Source organism: Sceloporus occidentalis, unplaced genomic scaffold, assembly GCF_023333645.1.
Source record: "Sceloporus occidentalis isolate IW3139 unplaced genomic scaffold, rSceOcc1.0.p SCAF_6, whole genome shotgun sequence".
NCBI lineage: Eukaryota > Metazoa > Chordata > Lepidosauria > Squamata > Phrynosomatidae > Sceloporus > Sceloporus occidentalis.
Window position 1 is genome coordinate 5,634,211 of NW_028316986.1, and position 16,358 is coordinate 5,650,568.

Below are 16,358 nucleotides of genomic sequence, written 5' to 3' on the forward strand. Positions count from 1 at the left end.
ACATTGCAGCTGCAATACCAGCATTTAAAAACTGCACCATCAGGGTAAATGTTATTGTTTTAAGGTTTGTAGTCTAATGCACTGAATCAGGGAATGCCTGCCCTGCAGGGTTATTGTTAACCTGGAGGTTTTCTGTCTCCACTGCCGTCCTGTTTAAGGGTTCCAATCTGTGAGCTTTTCATACTACAGAACTGCCACCAGCCTCCTAGTTATTCAGTTGCACACATAAAATGTTGGCCTTCACTGAAATGCATGAAGATCTCATGGGTGTGAGAGAGCATGAATCAGATTTATGTAGAAGGTGATATAGATTAGAAGATGCATGGTGGGGTTGCATCTGCACTGCAGAAATAATCCAGTTTCACGCAGACTGGAGGAGGGCAAATGTCACCATCTTCAAAAAGGGGAAAAAAGAGAATCCCAACAATTATCGTCCAGTTAGTCTGACATCAATACCAGGAATGATTCTAGAGCAGATCATTAAACAGAGAGTCTGTGATCATCTAGAAGGCAATTCCATAATCACAAAAAGTCAACACGGGTTTCAGAGAAACAAGTCATGCCAGACAAACTTTATCTCTTTCTTTGATAAAATGACCATCTTGGTAGATGAAGGGAATGCTGTGGATATAGTATATCTTGATTTCAGTAAGGCCTTTGACAAGGTTTCCCATGACATTCTTGCAAACGAGCTTGTAAAATGTGGGCTAGACAAGGTAATAACTGTTACATGGATTTGTAAGTGGTTGACCGGCCGAACCCAAAGGGTGCTCAACAATGGCTCTTTTTCATCCTGGAGAGAAGTGACCAGTGGGGTCCCACAGGGCATCTTTATCAATGACTTGGATGACAGAATTGGGAGCATACTTATCAAATTTGCAGATGATACCAAATTAGGAGGAATAGCTAATACTCCAGAGGACAGGACCAAAATTCAAAATGACCTGAATAGACTAGAAAGCTGGGCCAAAGCTAACAAAATGAACTTCAACATGGAGAAATGTAAGGTACTGCACTTAGGGCGGGGAAATGAAAAGCACAGATATAGGATGGGGGACACCTGGCTGAATGAAACTACGTGTGAAAGGGATCTAGTAGTTCAAGTAGACCACAAGTTGAACATGAGTCAACAGTGCGATGCTGCAGCTAAGAAGGCCAATGTGATTTTAGGCTGCATCAACAGAAGTATAGTGTCTAGATCAAGAGAAGTAATAGTGCCACTGTATTCTGCTTTGGTCAGGCCCCACCTGGAATATTGTGTCCAGTTCTGGGCACCACAATTCAAAAAAGACACTGAGAAACTGGAGCGTGTCCAAAGGAGGGCGACTAAAATGGTGAAAGGTCTGGAAACCTTGCCCTATGAGGAACGACTCAGGGAGCTGGGGAAGTTTAGCCTGGAGAAGAGAAGGTTAAGAGGAGATGAATGAATGAATGAAAAATTATTTATATCCCACCTCTTCCATTTTGGGGATCAAGGCGGGTAACAACATGGTTATACATTACACAAGAATAAAACAATAAACTCACAAAACCCTAACATAACCCTCCCTCCCAGTTTAAAATTAAACAATCAAACATAGTTAAAATATATATAACAATACATCAAAATTATTGCACAATCTGCAAATGAGAAAGTGGTGAGAAGATAATAATAATAATAATAGGATTTATTTATATGCCGCTCAATCATTGGGAATCCAGGCGGCTTACAACAGAGGGGATAATAGATGGTTCCCTGCCCTCAGGCTTACAATCTAAAAAGACACGACACAAAAGGAGAAGGGAATGGTGAGAGGGGCAGGGGATCAGGTCCAGCAGTTCTTCTCTCCCTCTGAGGCCTGAACCAAGGAAGATGGACTGGAGGGAGGGCTCTTCTTCTTCACGCTAGCCCTGATGGAGCTGGGCCTGCCTGGTCAACTCCCTCATAGGCCGGAAGATGACAGTTATGGAGGAAGGAGTCTCTTCCTTCAGGCTAGCCCTGATGGAGCTGGACCTGCCTGGTCAACTCCCTTGCAGGCCGAAGGATGACTGTTAAGGAGGCAGGAGCCTCTTTCTTCAGGCTAGCCCTGGTGGAGCTGGGCCAGCCTATTCTCTCCCTCGCAGGCCGGAGGATGGCAGTTATGGAGGGAGGAATCTCTTCCTCCAGGCTAGCCCTGATGGAGCTGGGCCTGCCTGGTCAACTCCCTTGCAGGCCGAAGGATGACTGTTAAGGAGGGATGAGCCTCTTTCTTCAGGCTAGCCCTGGTGGAGCTGGGCCTGCCTGGTCAACTCCCTCATAGGCCAGAAGATGACAGTTATGGAGATATGATAGCCCTGTTTAAATATTTTAAGGGATGTCATATTGAGGAGGGAGCTAACTTGTTTTCTGCTGCTCCAGAGACTAGAAGACAGAACAGTGGATGCAAGCTGCAGGAAAAGAGATTCCACCTCAACGTTAGGAGGAACGTCTTGAGAGTAAGGGCTGTTTGACAGTGGAACACTGTTCCTCAGAGTGTGGTGGAGTCTCCTTCCTTGGAGGTCTTCAAGCAGAGGCTGGATGGCCATCTGTCGGGGATGCTTTGATTGTGATTTCCTGCATAGCAGGGGATTGGACTGGATGGCCCTTGTGGTCTCCTCCAACTCTATGATTCTATGGCTTAATGCTATGGAATTCTGGGAATTATAGTCTGTTGTGGCACTAGAGCTCTCTAACAGAGAGGACTAAATGTCTCACAAAGTTCCCAGGAATTTGGCAGTAACAGAGAAATGGGAAAAGTACTTCAGTGCCTTAGGATAACTGCAGAACCAGTGACACATGAACAGGAAAGAAAGCAGCTGCTACCGTTTTCAAACTGAACATTTTCCTCTTGACACTCAGGCCCAGCTGTTGGACTAGAAAATAAGCAAGCTAGCTTAGCCGCAGCTGAAATAACTTCTCTACTAGTCTGACATGGGCTCTGTGGGGCCTTTTCTTTCCCAAAATAGCAGTTCTTCACAGAGCAACAGCAAATTTCTGGTATTGCCAGGAGATGCTGCGAATATAGTATCCTTTTTCCTTTTTGAAAGAAGGGGTGGGTGGGTAAGGACTGCACTTTGTCCACATCTGAACTAGATAGTCCATCCCTCTGGTTCTATTATTCTGTGATGTCCTGCTTACTTCTTAGTTGTTTCTTTAGTTGGGCAAGACAGCGAGTGTGCAGAACTCACTCTTTTCATGTTTCCAATGACCACTGCAATTCATCTCCTGGCCATACCGATTTAGGCCTTCATCCATGCAGAACATATTGCAAGCAAAGCAAGCTTGGACATACAAGGAGAAGGAGGAGTGAAAATAGGAGGAAGGAATATCAACAATCTAAGATATGCAGATGACACCACAGTACTAGCAGAAAATCTCACAGACCTGGAACAACTGCTAAGGAAGACCAAGGAAGAAAATGTAAAGGCAGGCTTACTGCTGAATATTAAGAAAACAAAAATAATGACCACAGAGAATCTAAATAAATTCAACTTAGACAAGATATAGACATGTTAGTCTGTAGAATCAGTATGTAGAGAGATCCTGTAGCACCTTTGAGAGTTAGTTAACCAAATGCATCTGAGGAAGTAATAATAATAATAATAATAATAATAATAATAATGGTTTATTTATATTTTCCCACCTCTCCCAGATGGATCGAGGCAGGATTACAGTTGACTAAAATACACATGAAACATATCGATAAAATAGAATAACAATTAGTATTAAAACTAACTCATCATCAAGTGGATTAAGTCTATGAAAACACATGCTGCCAACGTCTTTCTTTCAGTTAGTCTCAAAGGTGCTACAAGATCTCTGTACATACTAGAAAATTAAGAAATAGAAATACTAACAGAGTTGAAGGCTTTCATGGCCGGCATCCATAGTTTTTGTGGGGGTTTTTCGGGCTATGTGGCCATGTTCTAGAAGAGTTTATTCCTGACATTTCACCAGCATCTGTGGCTGGCATCTTCAGAGAATGTTGGCATAGAAGAGAGCTGGATACACACACACACACACACACACACACACACACACACACACACAACCCAGGGCCACATAGTGAGTGTGTGTGTGTGTGTGTGTGCGTGTGTGTGTCCAGCTCTCTTCTATGCCCATTCTCTGAAGATGCCAGCCACAGATGCTGGTGAAACGTCAGGAATAAACTCTTCTAGAACATAGCCTCCAAAAACCCACAAAAAACTATAGTAACAGAGCTGTCATACCTAAGATCAAATACTGATGGGAATGGGGACTGCAGCCAGAAAATCAGAAGATTAAGAGTGGAGAGTGACTATGAAAGAACTAGAAAAGATTCTAAAATGCAAACATTTACACTTAACTGAATACAGTGGACCCTTGTTATACGTTGGTGTTTGGTTCCAAGATCCCCCATGTATAACAAAATCCATGTATGCTCAAGTCCCATTAAATACAATGACATAGCAAAATGGTGTTCCTTATAAAAATGGAAAATCAAGGTTTGATATTTGAACTTTTTTTTGAACATTTTCAAACCATGTATGCTTGAATCCATGTATAAGAAGGGCCAACTGTACTAATGAATGGTCCAAGCCATTGTATTCCCTATCACCAGGTATGGATATGGAGAGCTGAACAGTGAAAAAAGTAAATAGGAAGAAAATCAACTTATTTGAGATGTGGTGCTGGAGAAGAGTGCTGAGGATCCCATGGACAGCCCAAAGGACAAACAAATGGGTCCTGGAGCACGTCAAGCCAGAAATCTCCCTGGAAGCCAAAATGACAAAACAAGCTGTTGTACGTTGTGAAGTCAAAGGCTTTCATGGCTGGCATCTATAGTTTTTTGTGAGTTTTTTGGGCTATGAGTAGGCTTCCCATATCCCGCCTGGGGGCGGGACTTTCCCGATTTGGGGCGGGTCCGCACGGTCCCGCCCCGGTTTGGCCCCGCCCCCGGGACTCCCCCCCCCAGCGAGTCCTGCAGGCTTGGCTGGGGCTTGGAGGACGGCTGTCTTCCAAGCCCCAGCCATGCCCAGGGGGCTCCTCCGCAATCGCGGAGTCCTCCAGGCTTGGCTGGGGCTTGGAGGACGGCTGAAGCCAAGCCCCAAACCTCTGCCTGGCTGCCTCCGTCTCTGGGGGGCGGAATCCCGGGGGTGGGGGCAAAACGGCGACGGAGGCAGCCAGGCAGGGGTTTGGGGCTTGGCTTCAGCGAGGCCCCATTCCCTTGCCTGGCTTCCTCCGTTGGCGACGGAGGCAGCCAGGCAGGGGAAAGAGCCTTTCCTCTTTCTCCTCCTCCTCCTCTTCTTCTGCCTCCTTTTCTTCCTCCCCTTCTTCCTCCTCCTCTTCTTCTTCTTTCTCCTCCTCTTCCTCCCCTTCTTCTTCATCTTTTTCCTCCTCTTCTTCTTCCTCCTCTCCTCCTCCTCCTCCTCCTCCTCTTCTTCCTCCCCTTCTTCCTCTTCCTTCTTCCTCCTTTTCCTCCTCTTCTTCATCTTCTTCCTCCCCCTCTTCTTCTCCATCTCTTCTTCTCCTCCTCCTCTTCCTCCCCTTCTTCCTCCCTTCTTCCTCTTCCTTCTTCCTCCTTTTCCTCCTCTTCTTCATCTTCTTCCTCCTCCTCTTCTTCTCCATCTCTTCTTCTCCTCCTCCTCCTCTTCCTCCCCTTCTCCCCTTCTTCCTCTTCCTTCTTCCTCCCTTTCCTCCTCTTCTTCATCTTCTTTCTCCTCCTCTTCTTCTCCATCTCTTCTTCTCCTCCTCCTCTTCCTCCCCTTCTTCCTCCTCCTCTTCTTCTTCTCCTCTTCCTCCTCCTCTGCCTTTTCCACTCTTCCTCCTCTTCAATGCCCAAATATGCTGTTTGGAATGGGGGGGGGGGGGGAGGTTAGCCAGAAAGGGAAGTCCATTTCTGGCATCTGTCTAGGAACAATGCCAAAATGTCCTCCATTTTGATCATGCCTAAGAAACATGCATTTATATTAACATTTTTTTTAAAAATCATCAATTTTTGCGTGTCCTCCATTTTAAAAAAAAAATGTGTCCTACATTTGAAAATGTTGTCCTACTTTTGTCCTACATTTGTCCCAGTTTGGAGGTCCAGAATTATGGCAACCCTACCTGTGGTGCACAAGAGAGAATTTCCACTGGTGTTGCTTGCATGAGCTCCATCCCTTTACAGTACTGGTTGGGCCGAAGAGGGATTTCAATATAACAAGCAACACCAGATGTGATGTCGCAACCACTATTTTGGCCAATTCCCCCCCCCCCCCATTTTTTTGGTGCCCATTTGGCAGAGGTGGGAGGGTTCAGAAGATCAAACTGTTACCTTTGTAATGATTAAATACTAAAATTGTTTACTGTTGATAATGAATTTTGTGCTTTGACGCACACAAATAAAGGTTTATAAAACCATGTGGTATGTTGTCTTGAAAGGGATGCTCGGATTTCAGATTTTGGAGGATACTGAAAAATTGGTTCAAGTTTTCATTGAATGCACACAGGATTAGCACCTTGCTCCATTCTGGAACGTACCTACAGGTAGCTAGTATACGGCAGACTGGCCCTCATTTCCAATTCATGTCACTTCAGATGGGTCCCCCATTTAGCACAAATTGTAAGAAAAAATTGAATGGAGTTAATAACAAGTAGCTATGTTTGGGGTAGATTTTGGGTGGTTTGGGGGCAAAAAATAACTCTCAAATCAGTCTGAACTTTAAAAAATGAGGGGGGGGGGGCTGTGTGGGCTTTCTGGTGGCCCACACAGATCACAGTTAGGGTCCCAAGGGTGGCATGTGGCCTTTGTCCACCCTTGCATTAAAGAGATAGGAGCCCTCTCCTTTATTTTACCTGACAACGCTAATGGATAGAGCAGGTTTTAAATGACACTGCAATATTTGATATGGGGGAGGGAATCAAATCCCATCTCCTAATATTGCAAGCAATTAGACTGCTTCTTCACATAGCCAAGAAAACAGCTGATTTAGAATCAAGTTATTGGGATCATAACTATGGTTCACAGTGAGATTGTGCCATTCCAGTCCAACCTTTTTGACGTTTAGGATCTGCAAAGTACTTCTGTTAGCCTTTCAAAGCTCCTATGATACCAAGAACATGATTCTTTAAGGTTTGATTTTTCTGACCTGAACCTGTCTGAGTGTTACGGTTGGTTTCAGAGATTCTGCTATCATAGTTTTTTGTTGATTTTTCAGGCTATGTGGCCATATTCTGGAAGAGTTTATTCCTGACGTTTCGCCAGCATCTGTGGCTGGCATCTTCAGCCAGCATCTGAAGATGCCAACCACAGATGCTGGTGAAACATCAGGAATAAACTCTTCCAGAACATGGCCACATAGCCCAAAAGAGCCACAAAAGGCCATGGATGCTGCCTGTGAAAGCCTTCGACTTCACATTCTGCTATCATTTGAAAAGATGGTGGCAGTAGTGGTTGGTTGTTCAGCAAATTAAGTTCAGTACTTTGGATGTTTCCCTTCAAAGACATGGACAGTATCTAGTGCCACTGGATGAAGTGACAGAGAAAGCCTGTTTTGTAGTTCTGCCAAAATTGTGGAATGTCTTCTCTGAGGTGGTCCGCTAGTCTCATTTTTTCTAGATGTTAGTGGCATTTACGGAGCCCTCTGTTTCAGCAGATGACTTTGATTTTTGCTGGTTGCTAGTTCAGTCTCTTGATTGACTGCTGATGGTTTTGATTCTGATATCATGTTTATTCCACTTTTTAAATGTGAGATGATCAGTTCAATTTTATGCAAGTTGACTAAGGAGAGAAATCAGAGGGATTTACTGTCTGGCATGTGTATACAGGGCTGTAGCCTATATTGCCTTTTTGGATGTCTCTTGTTTTATGATTGCTGCTTAAACTGATTACTAGCTGCTTTAGACTATTGAATAATTGAATAGGTAGAGTATAAATTCAAATAAACAACTACAACTTTTGTACAGAGGGATCTCAGAACACAGTTCTGTAGCAGAGCGTGGTGCTGAGGATGAACTTAAGAAAACAGCAGTGGTGGAGGAGAAAATGACCTGCTTAAATGAAATCTCTGATGTAACATCAGGGTAGCTTTTAGGTGAAACAGCAGAATTGAAAATGAGCTTCTGGTGTTCAGTCATGCATTTGTTGGAAATTAAATGAATCATGGCTGAAAAGGACTTCAGCTGCCATGGGATCTTTGAAGGCTAGCGAACAACATTCAGGCAAGAAGAGCAATCGTACTTTGGCAGCCTGGTGGAAATTTCATTACATCTGAATGTTCATTGTGTCGGGCAGCTAGGTAATATTATACCGTGTAGTGCTGCTTAAAATGGTAGTCCAGAGACTGTGTGCAATCTCTGAACCATGGTGAGATTCCTAGTGAGTTACTAGGAAAGAAAGAAATGGTTTTAGTCACTTAGCACACAGATATAGTACGAATCCCGGCATGTTGGAGAAAAACAATTGCTGGTTCCATACCTCCTGATAGCGTGGAAAGCACTGGTATAGTAAATAATCTTTCCCAAAGTAATCTACCAGGCTGCTTCGGTTTTTCAGATATCACAGTTAAGGAGCTTTTTAATGGGCCCCATCAATAGCAAACGCTTTTCATTGACTATTTCTAGCATTTTATGTCTGCTTTGTTTTAGGGTACCCACAGTGGAAGTGCTTTTGTAAACAATTATGTCTCTTTTAGTTCCTGTATAATATTTGGTCATAGTCTTTGTGTTTCACAGGATCAAATTTGTAACAACCAAAAAAGGTGGCAAAGCTCAAGTCTGCCCTCTAATTATTACTGCTGCTAACCATTTATTTATAATTAATATTTATAATTAACTATTCTGGTTGTAGGCAGTGGTATCCACAAGAAAATACCATAATTGATATATCAATATGTCCTTACCTTGCAGATAAACATCATGTGAATGGAAACAGTATGGTTGAACCTTTTCCTGAGGGAACGCACATGGCAATATTTGGTAAGTTAAGTTACAGTCCCAAACCCACTCAGTTCTCTGGAGCTAGGCCTATAAATTAAAATTAGTAAATTAGGAATAATAACTGACATACTATGTATATGAAAACAGCATAAAGAATAATAGGATAAGTGGCTTGATGGAAAAAGTCTTCAGACAATGGTGAAACCCAATGAAAGAATAACATTATCTACACTCTAGAGGAAAGCTGCACTTGTGATATTGACCAAAGAAAAGACCCCTTAATTCATTGCTACAAAGTGTAACTGCGCAAGTGGGTGAGGTCACCTGAGCTTAGAGAACAAGTACATGGATTATGAGATAGGAGATGGTTTCTCAGTAGCTAGACTGTTTCAGGGAGGAATAAAATGAAAGGGGGGAAGTGTGGAATGAAGGACTCCAGCAGCTTCTCTGAGAGTTATCTGGTTTATATCAACATGCTGATAGGTTTTTTAACTCCACCAGTGCATCTGAAGAAGTGGATTGATGCCCACAAAGCCACATGCTAAAACATCATTTAGTCTCAAGGGTACCTGTTAGAGAAAAAGATCTTTGGGATGGGTGATGTCTCGTGCTGCTGGTGGTTTGAACTGGTACCAACTGGAACAGATGCAGTCTTCTCTGGAACTCAGGAACAAAGTAACTTCAACACAGATTTTCACTCAAATGAGGGTTTATTGACTTTGTTGCTATTTACACTTTACAGCAGGCTACTATATATCTATACTCTTTCAGAGTCCATGCTAGAAGCTCGAATGTGACATCAGTCTTTGTTCTCTCACAAAAGATCAACTTACCCACCAAGTGGACACACCTCTTTCCCATGAAGTCACCATACTACACAAGACCATAACAATAATACATTTGTTTATATTATGTCTCAGCACATGTCCTTGAAGACTTGCTCTTCCAGGCCTAGACTTTCTGGCCTTCAACAGGAACCATTTTAAACCTTAGTTAACCATTGCCACATCTGAACATTTTCAATACAATTTAGAAATATATTTTAACAGTACCTTCAACCCACTCCATTTTAGGATGCAATAGACTTACACTGCTATCTCTTTGTAAACTAGTAAAGGAATGGACAAGTAAAGCCTACCCACTTCCAATCATAGAATCATAGAGTTGGATGAGACTGCAAGGGCCATTCACTCCAACCCCCCTGCCATGCAGGAAATCTCAATCAAAGCATCCCTGACAGATGGCCATCCAGACTCTGCTTAAAGACCTCCAGAGAACGAGACTCCACTACACTCCGAGGGAATTTGCTCCACTGTCGAACAGCCCTTACTGTCAGGAAGTTCTTCCTAATGTTGAGGTGGAATCTCTTTTCCTGGAGATTGCATCCATTGCTCTGGGTCCTAGTCTCTGGAGCAGCAGAACACAAGCTTGCTCCCTCCTCAATATGACATCCTTTCAAATATTTAAACAGGGCTATCATATCGCCTCTTAACCTTCTTTTCTCCAGGCTAAACATCCCCAGTTCCCTAAGTCATTCCTCATAGGACATGTTTTCTAGACCCTTCACCATTTTAGTCGCCCTCCTTTGGACACGCTCCAGTTTCTCAATGTCCTTTTTAAATTGTGGTGCCCAGAACTGGACACAATATTCCAGGTGGGGCCTGACCAGAGCAAAATACAGTGGCACTATTACTTCTCTTGATCTAGACACTATACTTTTATTGATGCAGCCTAAAATCACGTTGGCCTTGTTAGCTGCCGCATCGCACTGTTCACTCATGTTCAACTTGTGGTCTACTTGGACTCCCAGATCCCTTTCACATGTAGTTTCATTCAGCCAGGTGTCCCCCATCCTATATCTGTGCATTTTATTTTTCTGCCCTAAGTGCAATACCTTACATTTCTCTGTGTTGAATTTCATTTTGTTAGCTTTGGCCCAGCTTTCTAGTCTATTCAGCTCATTTTGAATGTTGATCCTGTCCTCTGGAGTATTAGCTATTCCTCCTAATTTGGTGTCATCTGCAAATTTGATAAGTATGCTCCCAATTCTGTCATCTGGGTCATTGATAAAGATGTTGAATAGCACTGGGCCCAGGACAGAACCCTGTGGGACTCCACTGGTCACTTCTCTCCAGGATGAAAAGTAGCCATTGCTGAGCACCCTTTGGGTTCGGCTGGTCAACCAATTACTGATCCATTTAACAGTTACTTTGGTGTTTATCACACTATACTCTTATAGTGCTACTATTCCACTTTAACTGCTCTAGCTGCCTCCTGTTGCATTCTGGGGTTTGCAGTTTTAAGGAGGGGTATTCTCTGGCTGAGAATTCTAAATACCCCTCCTTAAAACTGAAAATCCCAGAATGCAACAGGAGGCAGCTAGAGCAGTTAAAGTGGAATAGTAGCACTATAAGAGTATAGTGTGATAAACACCTCAGTCTAGCCCACATTTTACAAGCTTGTTTGCAAGAATGTCATGGGGAACCTTGTCAAAGCCCTTACTGAAATCAAGATATACTATATCCACAGCATCTACCAAGCTGGTAATTTTATCAAAGATTTGTCTGGCATGACCTGTTTCTCTGAAACCCGTGTTGACTTTTTGTGATTATGGCATTGCCTTCTAGATGTTCACAGACTCTCTGTTTAAAGATCTGCTCTAGAATCTTTCCTGGTGTTGATGTCAGATTAACTGGACGATAATTGTTGGGATCCTCTTTTTCCCTTTTGAAGATGGGGGCGTTTGCCCTCCTCCAGTCTGCTGAGATTTCTCTTGTTCTCCAGGAGTTCTCAAAAATTATTGCCAATGGCTCCGATATTACATTTGCCAGTTCTTTTAATGCTCTTGGATGGAGTTCATCTGGTCCTGGAGAATTATATTCATTTAGATTAACAAGGTATTCCTCTACTATCTCTTTACTTATTCTGTGCTGAAATTCCCCTATTCTGTCCTCTGCTCCATTATCCTCAGGTTGAGCACTTTTCCTTTTCTGAGAAGACTGAGGCAAAGAAAGTGTTGAGTAATTCTGCCTTTTCTCTGTCTTCTGTTAGCATTTTGCCATCTTCTCCACGCAGTGGTCCTACCATTTCATTCTTCTTCCTTTTGCTGCGGACATATCCAAAAAAGCCCTTTTTGTTGTTCTTAACCTCTCTAGCAAGCCTGAGTTCATTTGCACTTTAGCTTTTCTGACTTTATCCCTACATGTGCTCGCTATTTGCTTGAATTCCTCTTTGGTGATTTCCCCATTTTTCCATTTCTTATACAATCATCTTAGTTCTGCTCAGGGTCCATGTGGCTTCTGTGACACAATTTTAAAAAGTGCATTGCTATCATGCAATTAATGTCACATCCAGTTTGGTCCTCAGTGAAAGTGATATGATATCCATACTCTTAACTACTTTGGCCTTTCCCAAAATACTGTCCTGAAAAGATCTTCTCCATGTTTTATTGCTTTCTTTCCTTATTGTCCTGCCAATGTCTTTTGGTCACTGTCTTCTGAGTGCCGGTTAGATAGGTGGTAAATCAATGCTAGTTATTTGAACATCTGAGTGCCAGTTAGTTAGATGGCAAACCAATGCTAGCTATTTGAACATTCATGAAGTGAAGGGTGCAAATCCCAAGGTGGCTGCCGAAATAGCTGTTCAGATACGTCTGTGGACTTTCTATCCTATAGACTGCTGTGTTGGGGCCCTTTCTAGGTAAAGCTGGATGTCAGGCCAAAGCTACAGCAGGCCTTGAAAACAACTGGGTTCTTCCAAGCATCCTGGTAAAGACAAAAGAATTGAAGTCCCCAGGTAATACTGGTGTTCAGTTTTACAGAATTTGCTAAGCAAAAGACATTCCTAGCTCTTGAGATCAAATATGTTTTCCATAAAACTCAGAATAAACTCTTTATCAATCTCCTGTGCTCATAATTATTTACTCTAGTACAAAGAGAGAGCAAAGGGCTGCAATTCAAAATGTTTCCAATTTTGATGTGATATATTTTCGTTTTGCACTAGAATAGTTACAGGAGGCTTGGAGAAACAAAGGAGCTGGGCATCAGATGCCTTCAAAACACTTGCAGCCACTGTGACATTACCAAGGACACTCTTTGAAGTACACTGTGCAATAATAAAGGGAACTGTCCTTGATTGAAGTTGCATTAACATTCTCTTATTTCAAAGGATCACATATTTATCTTTATCCACTTTTCCCTCCATTTTTGTTCCTGAAGAAAAAGGGAATGCAGCTATAAACCCCATGGGGTGCATGTCCTCCAGGACTTTGTTAGTCATGTTTATACTCTCTTTTATGATCTGTTTCTTGAGGTATCACAATTTGTATTTTTCAGTCTGACATACTGCTTTTCACATTTATTTTTCATCTACTCAGCTTGTGGAGTCTTTATCTTTTGTAATGCATATTTAGTTTGATCTGATGCATACTGAGTTGATTTTCAAAAGAGACTTTTTTGATTTGTAAAATGCTGTTTTGAAAAATGTAATGTTCTTTTAGAATTCTTGAATATTTCTGCTGGAATAGTTGCGGAAGCAAAGCCTTCCACTGGGCTCAAGAGATAAATAAATAGCAATTAAAAAGAGAGAGAAAGAGAAGATATAGTATATTTTGCACTTTCTGCTCCTCTGGAGCATCAGGGACATCTTCAAGTAAGAAGAGAAGTAATCTGGAGGTTTATCTCCATAATATTTCTCATAGAAAAGGCTTGTTGGATCCGATCTGAGCTCTGGAAGAAATTTCCTTTTAGGTCAGATGGGATGAAACGAGTGTCTGTGTTTGCATTTACACTTGTCTGTGTGCCACATTGCCTTGTAAAGTGCAACCTGCCTTGCCTGATCAAAGCATCAGAAGCTACTAGGAGGACATACTGTTTGCTTCAGTCTGCTTAGGACTGTACAGGTTATGAACCACCAAGTCAAACACATCTCCCCAGCCATTTCTGGTGCTCTTACAGATGTTGTGAACCTTCCCGGTGCACAGAAGCATGCTTCACTGAACCAAGCCTACATGGTTTTCTGCAATCCCTGTCTGAAACTCTGGAGATCTTTTAGTGGTTGTTATAGAGAATACTGAGCAAGGTGAAATGGTGGTCTTTGTATAAAGCAGCTTCCTATTTATCATTTGAAAAGCTGTGGCTCAGCAAGAGAGCACATGCTTCCCATGCAAATATTGCAGGAGAGAGACAATTATTATTATTATTATTATTATTATTATTAACCTTTATTTATAAAGCGCTGTAAATTTACACAGCGCTGTACATACAATCTTTTTAATTGGACGGTTCCCTGCCCTCAGGCTTACAATCTAAAAAGACACGACACAAAGAGAGTGGTGGTGGGGAAGGGGCCTCTCTAGTAGGATAAAACATATAAAATACATAGCAATATAGGAAATGATTCAATAAAACAGGCAACAAAAGAACATCAAATAGCAAGTGACAATTATGCAAGACAAGTAAAATGGACAGCCTCTGTAATATCAGATGTATATCTTCACATCTGTGGCATGCACCTTTCCTTCTCCTAGGGAGTGGGGCCCCTAGGTATATCACATGGTCTGGATAACCAAGCTTCAGCTCATCCCTGAGTGGTGTGTGGTACATGTGATAGGAACAAGCCTTAATGCTGGGATTATGCATCTGTTTTCTGGAGACTGGCATTTTTGGAGAATGTACAGTAGTCCCCATGCTGTGAGGAAAAGGCTAATGTTTAAATATGGCTTCCAGCTGTTTCTTGTTCAGGCATTCTTTGTTCCATCCCTTCTGAGCTTTAGCTGTAAAATTTTATCTTATGCTCTCAGAGCATTCACTGGCCTATAACTCAGCAGTGTATTAATCTGTTGCAGAGGCTGATCTCTCAAATTCCACTTTCCCACAGAATGACAGCTAGCCCTGAAAAGGATAGCAGTGCTAACTTGCCCTGGAAGGGCTAGTTGTGCTGAGGTGTGACACATCCGTTTTATGAATCAGTAAACAGTTTGAGCTGTGTGATCTGACAGTGCTGGTTGATCCCATGGTGTTTCTGTTGCTGTATCCAGTTATAGGACCTTATCACACATGGGGGGGGGGGGGTTTGCAGGTCAGATCCGCAGTCACTCCTGTTCTACCAATGCAAAGCGTGATGTTTTTCCACACCAGATCCAGAGTCACTCCTCTCTAGCAATTCGGATTGAGGTTAAAATGTCATGTTTTTCCACACCTGGTTGCCTTTCTGTTGCCCTTCCGAAGTGAGAGAGAAGAGAAGTCAGTTCGATTCCAAGCAAGTCACATGATGCGGACTCAAGTAATGGAGAGTGAGTGCACATTGTATTACCACACCAGAGCATACTGTGAGGGGTCAACGATTCAAATCGGCCCTCTTGCACATGCTCAGTGGGGTTGTGGATGCTGTCCTCCTTCTCTGCCTCCTCCTTAGCTGTCATCCTTCATCGGGATCTAGGAGAAGGCAGGGGATGATGGGATAGCTCGCTGGGGGTTGCTGGGGCCAGGATCAGGATGCAGGAGCAGTCAGGGGATTATGGGACAGGTGTCTGGGGGTCGCTGGGGCCAGGATTAGGATGCAGGATCAGTCAGGGGATGATGGGATAGGTGGCTGGGGGTCGCTGGGGCCAGGATCAGGATGCAGGATCAGTCAGGGGATGATGGGATAGGTGGCTGGGGGTCGCTGGGGCCAGGATCAGGATGCAGGAGCAGTCAGGGGATGATGGGATAGGTGGCTGGGGGCCGCTGGGGCCAGGATCAGGATGCAGGAGCAGTCAGGGGATGATGGGATAGGTGGCTGGGGGTCGCTGGGGCCAGGATCAGGATGCAGGAGCAGTCAGGGGATGATGGGATAGGTGGCTGGGGGTCGCTGGGGCCAGGATCAGGATGCAGGAGCAGTCAGGGGATGGTGGGATAGGTGGCAGAGGGAGCAAGATGGGGATGCAGGAGCAGTCAGGGGATGATGGGTTAGGTGTCAGGGTGAAGGAGAGGAGCAGATGGGGTCTAGGAGAAGGCAGGGATGATGGGATTGGTGGGAGGCTGCAGGAGGGGAGCAGATCGGGGTCTAGGAGGACACAGGGGATGCAGGGGATGATGGGATCGGCTGGTTGACAGAGAGGAGGAGATGGCATGAAGGAGGAGGAGGGGGATGACGGAGCAGGATGCAGAGGCCAAGGGGGGTGGCATCGGAGTGCTTTTCCACACCAGACCAATTCTCAGTGCAATCGAAGGCAGCCAGGAAGCGAATTCTCTGAAGCCACTTTTTTCCGTTTTAACCAAAATGAGGGGTGACTTCAGAAACGCTGCTGAAGCAGTTCGCAAGGGGCTCCCATAGAAATCAATGGCGTCTGATAAAACAGTCCCTTTGTGAGATGAAACCGCATTGTTGGAAGTGCAATCACTTCAGAAGTGAGCTGGAACTGAGCTACAAAACCACCCAAAAACTCCGTGTGATATACTCCCCAGTGTTGTTGGACAGAAGC

General features: G+C 43.6%; 1 protein-coding gene across 5 annotated transcripts in view; it reads left to right on the top strand.

Moving 5' to 3' along the window:
* Positions 1-16,358, top strand: part of MSRA (methionine sulfoxide reductase A) — a 305,188-nt gene that overhangs the window by 95,352 nt on the left and 193,478 nt on the right. For all 5 annotated transcript variants that reach the window (XM_089528791.1, XM_089528792.1, XM_089528790.1 and 2 more), the window contains exon 2: positions 8,867-8,935. In XM_089528791.1, the coding sequence (XP_089384917.1) occupies positions 8,867-8,935 (69 nt within the window). The remainder of the gene's footprint in view (positions 1-8,866; positions 8,936-16,358) is intronic.